Raw genomic sequence first — 9,430 nt, 5'->3', positions numbered from 1 at the left:
GAGGAAGAGACGGGAAGTGACCCCCGAGCAAGGAAGTTGAAAGAGACCGCGAGCGAGGAGTATCGGACAGGTGAGCCGAGAGAGAGGGGAGAAGAAGAAAGGAGAGCAGTTGGCTTAGGAAGAGTAGCTGAAGATTATCTCTACGCTTTTTGATGTCGAAACGATAGGATATCTCTCTCACTGACATTGTTGGCAAATTAGTCGTCGCCTCAATGATATAGAGTCCCCAACCCAAGGAAAGTGCAGCCGAGCAACGACGGCCACCAGACTGCAGCGAGCTTATGGTAAACAGCATGCCGCCACTGAATCGCAGATACCTGGTCTTCCTATGGAGCAGAGGGAGAAACCAATGTAGTCAACAAACTAAAATTAACCACAACTGACCTCCATCACGCCCCCATAATGATAAATGGATCCAGAAAAAATATTCAAAATGACCAAATTAAATAATGTGCATCATGATTGAAAAAAGGAGACTTCCACCAGTTGTGTTAATAAATTCAAATTAAAACTGCATTTTTTTGTTACATAATAGATTACATTAGTTTTCGTTAAATAATTACCTAACTATATATTATATATATAAATATACTATATATATATATATACCCACATCAAGAGCACATTACCGTATACCTGTCGATTTGTTTCCATTTACAGTTTATGAGTCTTGCTTTTGCATAGTAAACGACTGTTAATTTTGTTTGGCACAAGAGTCCTACACTCGAACTTTACTTTTATAACCGTTATGATCTAATACACCTTGTTTGAATAATTACTTGATGATCTGGACACAATATTTGCGTAGTCATATAAAAGAAGCGAACATGCTAATGCCACGTCGAAAGGCAGGGACATATGCCGCGCGTTACCTCACGAATCATGTCTTTCAGAGAACTTTCTATGTATTCTCGTTTCCATTGCACGGATATACGAGATGACACTGCCGGACTGTTCATCTAAACAACGACCATCCAACACCGATAAACCACAGAATCCCAAATGAACTAAAGGAATATATGCAAAGGTATACACATAACTAATCGCATACTAACATTTTACTAGTAGAATAGAATTCATCCAAACGATCTTGAAGATGATATAGCATAATTTCTTACCACATATATAGGAAGATAGCATACACTCAATACTATTGACCCACAGTAGAGCGGACAAGCGGAAAAACGGATGATGTTCTCCAATTTGTGACCCTGAAGGCCGAAGTTTAATATAGATAAAGGCCTTTTGTGTTAATACGCGAAATATAAAGGTAATTAAAACTTTAAATTAAAAGGTAATAAAGGGTAATTAAAAGGTTAATAAAACTTTTAATCTATTAAGCGTAATTTAAAGGTAATTAAAACTTAAATACTGCGAAAATGGCAAAAGAAATACATATGTTCAAAGCGAGGATTTCAACCCGGTGTTTTCTATCAACCACGTTCTTCATATTTTTATCTGACCGTTCCTCGGCTCCCTCACTCTCTTTGCATACCACCAACCAACGTGTATAGTCATACGCAGTCACTAGTACATGTCCCATACGAACACTCGCCACACCAACCATTTTGTGTGCAGAGATCTTGCCCACTTTCACAATGAGATTGCTTCACACTCCACCTATCGTCCAACAACCCTAGCCGGCATTGCATGCTCTACTCTCGCGCCGAGACCGAACCAGCCCCTGTCTCTACACTAGCTCTCTCTCCCTGTGTTACATATTAGAGATACCCCGGGTACCCAGGTCTTGTTTTGCGCTGACGTAATACGCTCGCGCTCTCTCTCGCTCGCACCATTATATATACTCCTCATCATCATTCTATATCCGCGATCATATTGCCACCACGTGCGCATGCCAGAAACACGCTTTTAAAGCACACTCTCGTCCACTAGCTAAATTGGGGAACAGACGTCGGAACAATCAGCAACCACTGCTATCGCCCTGTGCTACTCTGCGGCTCTGAGTATGCGTGCCCTGTCTGGACGTATGGTCCCATGCTGCCAAAACTCTCGCACCCAGTTCCTTGAAACATTGCTTGCAAGAACACTCTCTCCGCGCACTCGCTCTTCATGACAACCAACGTGAGGATGAACCGTCTACTCGCTCTCCTGTGGGCACTTGCTCCTCCACACAGTTTAGACGAATGGTTCTCCCAAGTTAAAGACACACTCTAAACCATTTAGAAAATGACCTTCGCCAACCGCCCTCTTCCACACTGAAACATGTGTTAAAGAAGAGTACTACAACGTCCAGGCCACAGTTTCATCACGCGTTCAACCCTGCATGGCAACCTTCCCAAAACATACAGGATCGCCTAAATTGGGGCACTCACACGCATCTTCAGCGCATAGCTCGGACATTAAGCTTTTTCACCAGACCCAGAAATTCCTTCCACCCGGGAGCCAACGAGGTATGGCCGAGCGCTCGTGGTTATGTCTAAATCGCCCTCCACGAGCCTGGGACAAGTCTGGTCGATGCAGGGCACCTCTATGCAGGAAATGGAGGACTCTACACTAAAAATGGCCAACGAATTGCGATGCGGAGGCGAGGACCAGATATACTCCTGACATCTCCTGAAAATGGCACCCTATTACCCGAGCCCTGTAAGCCCTGGGACCATTGACTTGCAGCACATCTCAAATTGGCTGCCTTTAACCCGCGCGCCCGCTGCGCGCCGCCCGGCGCGCGCCCCCGCCCCACGCCGCTGAAGCCCTCTAGCGTCGTGCCTGTGCTGCTGTCTGTGTCGCGCCGCCGGTGACCGCGCATCGCCTCGTACGCACCCCCCGTGTGACACGCCCCGCCCCCGCGCCCGCAGTGTGTGTCGGACATGGTTGTCTCCAGTCCGCGACAAGGTGTGCGTGTTGATGTGTGTTGGTGCTCGCGCATCGTGTGTGTGTTGTGTGTGCGTGGTGGAGTGTGCGCTGCATGTGCGTCTGTGCGTCTCTTGCTGCGTGCGCGTGCGGGATGCGCTTGACAGGACTCTGCGTGGTGTGTATGTGTATGGGTGTATATGTGTGTAGTATGTAATGGACACAACCCTCTGCCACTCGACGTGGGCTCGTGCCCCATCGTTCTTCAGTTAAATCTTACACAATTAGTTTCAGTAAACGCATTTGGCAATAAAGCACGTGGTGTCGCATCTATAGGCGGCCTGTAGAAGGTGCGGAAGGCGGACGTGAATGTGCATGAGTCCACTGGAACGACCGGGGTAGGCTGGAGAGGGAAGGCAATAGCAAATGAGCACTATCCGAGTCGGTGGAGCTACCGAGCGCACTGAAGAAGATGATTTAGAGAATGTTGAGAAAGAGATAAGGGCGGAGAGCGGTAAAACAGTGGAGAGCAGGTTAGCAGCATGAAAGACCTATTCAGAAATAGTTGATAATAAAAAAATCTATCCCCGTGACAATTCGGCCGCGCACAATGATGCATATAGGTATAAATTATATCGCGGATATAGCTGAAGATATTAGTAGCTTGCCTCTGTTCGGCAAGTATTTTATTACGTAAGGGTAATACGTCACAACGTGTTCACGACATTCACGATTTTACTTACGTGGCACGCTGTATGGTGAAATTCACCAAGGCTTGGGCTTCTTTCATTATGATACTTGAGCCAAGTCCCCCAGAATACGTGCATGGCCTGGGAAGGACCACTCCTTTTTTATATTTCATGCAGATTTTAAAACGTTAAATAATAGATGAGGACTTATATAATATAACTTCACACCTAACAGTAATCGATTATCGCATCTCAACACATTAAATTCCTTGTTAAGATAATATGTATATGTATCGAATAGAATATATAAAGATATAGAATGTTGTAAATTAATAGTATTGTAGAATTAATAATTGTTTAGTGCTCGTCTCCCCAGGTCACAACGTTAGAGTATGTGCTTTCGAACAATGTTATTGCAACTGCGATTACGGCGTGTAGCATTTTACGGCCAATTGACAGGAAGGATTGATTATGGTCAGCTCTCGTGCAACGCCTGACTGCTAGAGGATCGATCTTCGCGCTGCTTGTACAGCTGTATCTGATGTATAATTAGCATTGTTTATACACACACACAGCACACAGCACACACACACCGACACACACGAGGCAGCACACGACACACACGACACACGACGACCACAGCACACACACACACAGTGCAATACTATAATAGGATTGAAGAGTGAGTATGAAGTAGATAGAAGCTCACGCTATGCCAGATAAATAGATAGATAGATAGGATTAAATAGATGACTCCACGACTACGCACACCTCACGACGGGGTAGATAGATTAGGATACGATGAGATAGCATGAGAATAAGAAGTAGAGGTAGATGATAGATCAGATAGAATAAGATAAGAATATATATATATGAGAGAGATAGAGTAGAGTAATAGAGTAGAATAGATAGTATAGATAGCTAGCCTAGCTAGGATAGATAGGAAGGATGAGATAGGACGTAGATTTATAGCTGAGCTAGCTAGAATAGATAGATAGATAGATAGATAGATAGATAGATAGATAGATAGATAGATAGATAGATAGATAGATAGATAGATAGATAGATAGATAGATGGATGGATGGATAGATAGATATGGATATAGATGTGATAGGAGCGAGTGTTGAGTAAAGATGGTCCTGCAGTCAGTACATTCCGGCCTTGCTGTTTTTAATTAATATGTCTTCAAATAAGAGATATCTTCGCAAATATCATAAATGCAAAAGAAAACGAGTTGCTTGTGATTCCATGTATGATCACTTTTCACACAACTCGTTGCGTTTTACCTATGAGCGATCTGCGACATTTGCTAGTTTTACAAAATACAAACTAGTACGAGTACCTGGCCAATGCCTTGTATGAAACGAACTACAAGCAGCGTCTTGTAGCTATAGTTGGAAGCTACCGGAGCTAGAAGCGCCATGACAGAGGCAAGTAGCTGACCATATCCGTACACCCGTTTGCCACCAAGGTATGTCGCCAGCCAACCACCAGGTAGCTGTGTTAGCAAATAACCCCAGAAGAAGGCGCTCAAGACGATACCCTGTGTAGGTTTGCTCCATACAAACTCTCCCGTCTGCAACGATGAAATAACACATCTATAATATGAAGAGCTAATAATACATTGTTATTATTAACTGTATTATTAGCTCTATTAATATCAGGAGCAAATGAAAACAACCGTTTCATTGCATTCATTACTCCTAATATAATATCATTTTCTTCCCGTTCTATGGCGATATAATATGATATTCGTCTAGCCCTAGCGTCAAAAATAAGAAAAACTAATAGGGTTCAATAACCTTAATAATAATTATCAATATTATTAGTAATATAATAATTAAACTTCAATAACCAATACGCGGCGATACCTCGTCGTCAGTCGTGTCGTTAGATAGCGTGACTGTCGCCAGACAGCGGTCGCCAGTCTCGCCTTCTAGATCGCCGTCAGCGTCGATTCCGGCCTCTGCCCTCACGGCCGTGTTGTTCACCATGCAGACGATAGCGACGCTCATGTTAAAGCGCTGAATGTAGAGTACGACGAAGCCGAAGAAGGCAGCCAGCGCCAGTGCAAACCGCGACGAGAAGAGGAACGGCGCTGAAAGCAGCACCGCCCGCGACACAGATGAAATATGTATTTAGCATAACAATCAATTTCATTTGAGATTTATCGCTTAAATGGTTATAATATTAGAATATTGAGAGTACATACATTTTGTGTGTGTGTGTGTGTGTGTGTGTGTGTGTGTGTGTGTGTGTGTGTGTGTGTGTGTGTGTGTGTGTGTGTGTGTGCGTGTTGGCACACATTCATTCAAGTGTGCGATGCGAGGGTGTGCGCGCGTTTTGTACAAATTCATACATTTTGAGATTTGCTTTGTATTTTCTGCGTATAAGAAATGTCCCATCAACTCATATTGGATTTATTTTGGAAGCTTCTATTTAGATGAACTAAGTAAAAAAAAAAAAAGTTAAAGCATGAACAACCATAATATTCTTATAACCTATTGAATTTGATTATTACGGATGAGACAACACCTATAGGTACGGATAGAAGAGGTGCGATAAATATGGGCTTTTAGCAGTAATGAAAAAGGACAAAAACTGGTTAAGCAACTTTATTAGTAGGACGATGGCGGATAGTTACAAAGGTAGTGCTAACCATAGCTCTAGTACTATAGCCCGCGAATATGGCAAGCATTTTGTATCATAATTCGAGAAACCAAGTTTCCTCGCACGAAACCAGGTTTCGTGCTCACAAAACCTAGTTTCTTGCTTAACTATTACTAAAACGCGGGTTTTGAAAACCCGGGTTTTAGTCTATAGTGTAGACGCCACTATAGTTCTTGCTCCCAAAACCTAGTTTCTTGCTCAAGAAACTAAGATTCTAGCGCTAGAAACCAGGTTTCATGCCATGAAACCTAGTTTCATGGCAAGAAACCTGGTTTCTTGAGCAAGAAACTATAGGTTTTGTGAGCACGAAACCTGGTTTCGTGCGAGGAAACTTGGTTTATTGAATTATTATACAAAATGCTTGCCATACGCGTACAGTTGCCGCAACAGTACGCAGTCAGGGCGCTCTTAATTCTTAATAGGCACGATATCCCTTAGGCTTAGATACAAATATCCGGATATTTTTTGAGTTATTTAGAAGTTCCGGGGATATTTAGAAAATTTCGAGATATTTAGAAAATATTTAATTTTCTAGAATATTTACGACTTTTAAAGCATCATTTGGGGATTTTCTGGGTTTTTCTTTGATAAACCCGAGCCAGCAATATAACTCTATCCAGCGGTGTTACTCTTCGATAATGTATCTTACAATCCCAATGCTAGATAGTAATCCAATATTATCGGATAGTAAATATACGGATCGTTGCGAAGTTCAGGCACATACCGCTTCCGTAATGTAACTCTTCATAAAGAATATTAACGCAAATCTTCGCATAAACGTCAAACTAACAAAGATATGTATGAAGATATTTTGGAAATTTTTTACGAGATATTTAGAGCTTTTTTCGAGAATTTCCGGAAACATATTTTGACCATTTTTCGATATATTTGTATCTAAGCCGATTATCGCTACAACTTATTATTGATTGTGGGTGTCACTATTGATTTTGGCAGTTGCATACCCGCAGTTTTATAGTTATTGTATGAAAATATGGTAGGCATCTACGTAGGGAGTAATATGAGATTTTAGTAAGAAATTGAAATATTTGCCGAGTACTTCAACGCTTCAACGCTTAGCTATGTATTAAAATATATTCTGATGATGATTCTCTCATGACACCATTGCTTCATTGCTTAGCTATTTATTAAACGCTATAAAAAAAACTGCTCAGATGATATAGCCGATGGCGATATTATCATGTCAGCGGTACAATATGTATTCTACAGTCACGCACAGTATGCTTTGTATTTTGCCATCAGAGAACGTAATACATAAAACTATATTATTCGATTTAAACCTCTGACTCGTACTTAGGGTTAGAGGGTAGTCTGCATTTCTTGTTGATTTTTTTAAACATGTGCCCTTATGAAACATTGTTGTTTTGGTTATTTTCTGCCTATTTTCATAATTTGTGCTAAATAGTACTGTGCCTTCAATACCCGGATTATCAGACGGATTATTCCTGAATCAGCATCATGAGACTGTGCATTGGCAGAATGGCAAATCTTCCAAATTTCTGCATGAACACCGCACGGTTGCTCGACGAAAGACAATAGAAGTTTCATCACACAGATCGCCCCTGACATATAATTACCTCCAAACGATATAGTAATTAGTAGGGCTGCATCTCCCTCTTTTGTTTTGACCTGTTTGCGATTTGTTATATGTACAGCTAACGCACTCTATATGGATAATTCAGTTTACTAAAGAAACTGGTGAAAACAATTAGTTCAGGACAAGTTTAGGCTTAGGGTAATTTGTTAAATGACTGGAATAAGAAAGGGGACCACTGGCTGTCAAGGTAGGGTTGGGGGTCATCCTATGACTCTCCGACTCCTTTTCGACCCCTCCCCCCCTTGATACGGACCTCGGACCCTCATAGAGAATCAATCTTTTCATGTTTGTGGGATCCAATTATCAATTCAAGTGGATAGAAAACGCATTCCTCATTCAGGTAAACCGCCAGCCACCCATATTGCGATGCGTTTCACATTGACCGCTTTGCGCTGCAGTTGTTACAAATATAAGTGCGAGAAATGACATAATATAAACGAATAGCATATGCATTGAAACCCAACAAACCTTTTAAAATTGCAGCGCTCTCCATTTCTTCGATTCGCGTATCTTTGTTCATTTAGCTTGATGGCATGTATAAATCCTTCCGCACAGTAGTTACATGCACCCCTTACGATGAATTCTTTCGCGAACACCTCGCGCCCTTGGGAACGCGGGCGTATACCGGTTAGTCTGTATGTTAGCAGGATAGTTATGTGGGGGTAGTATATTAACACTTCACGTGCCACAAAAGCGGTCAAGCGGAGCCACAACTAACTGGAAACAAGCTAACATATAACTTCCACGCTTTGATGCATCTCATCCAACATCGGGTTTCAATAGGCGAGAGTATGGCAAACTTTAAAAGATATCTTTCTACATCAAGGCCGTAAGCTGAACAAATTCCTAGTGGGGGGAGGCAAAATTTCATGACTGAACGTTGTAATGATGAGCGACTGGCGCAGCTCTTGATCAACGTCCATAGTGTGATAGGGGTGGGTCTGAGACAAGGCTTTCACGGATAGTGACAAAAAAAATTACGTTAGGGTTATATACGATTATTAGCTAAGCTTATTTTTTAATTTCGCTCCAAAACCTAGGGGGCAGCTGCCCCCTTGCCCCCCCACATGCTACGGCCCTGTACATCTTTAACTTCCTAAATTCCTGATCGTCAATATTAAAAAATCACTGCGCTTATATGGTATGCATATATATTTGAATAGTATTTATGCTTTGTTTTTTTGTTTTGTTTTCTGACGTTTTTGCGTTTCTTGACGTTTTGGGTATCGCGTACTAACAATCAAACCATGCAATCAAAGTTCTCAACTAAAATAGTTACGTCTTGAAACCTAATGTAGGCTACCTTTAATCATTGTACATAAGCGGCCACTTTTCACGTTTTTAACTACATGCAATACTTAATTAAATGATAGTCGCACAATAAACCAGCAAGACGACTATTAGGAGAACCCGTTTCACTCGGAAAGAAAACTAACATTTTGTAATTACTCGTAATTTGTCTACCCCCCTCTCTTCCTCTTGCGCGCTCTCTCTCTCTCTCTCTCTCTCTCTCTCTCTCTCTCTCTCTCTCTCTCTGTCTGTCTGTCTGTCTGTCTGTCTCTCTCTCTCTATCTCTCTCTCTCTCTCTCTCTCTCTCTCTCTCTCTCTCTCTCTGTCTGTCTGTCTGTCTGTCTGTCTCTCTCT

At 42.0% G+C, this 9,430-nt stretch overlaps 1 protein-coding gene across 1 annotated transcript in view; it reads right to left on the bottom strand.

Moving 5' to 3' along the window:
• Positions 1 to 8,412, bottom strand: part of LOC106821646 (sialin-like) — an 18,634-nt gene extending 10,222 nt beyond the window's left edge. Inside the window, exons 1-3 of the mRNA XM_014826536.1 lie at positions 8,255 to 8,412; positions 5,373 to 5,599; positions 4,844 to 5,077 (exon numbers count right to left, since the gene is read on the bottom strand). Coding sequence (XP_014682022.1) covers positions 4,844 to 5,077; positions 5,373 to 5,599; positions 8,255 to 8,306 — 513 coding nt within the window. The 5' untranslated portion in view covers positions 8,307 to 8,412. The remainder of the gene's footprint in view (positions 1 to 4,843; positions 5,078 to 5,372; positions 5,600 to 8,254) is intronic.
• Positions 8,413 to 9,430: the final 1,018 nt, after the last annotated feature.

Source organism: Priapulus caudatus, unplaced genomic scaffold (genome assembly GCF_000485595.1).
Source record: "Priapulus caudatus unplaced genomic scaffold, Priapulus_caudatus-5.0.1 Scaffold81, whole genome shotgun sequence".
NCBI lineage: Eukaryota > Metazoa > Priapulida > Priapulimorpha > Priapulimorphida > Priapulidae > Priapulus > Priapulus caudatus.
This window is presented reverse-complemented; position numbering and strand designations above follow the sequence as displayed.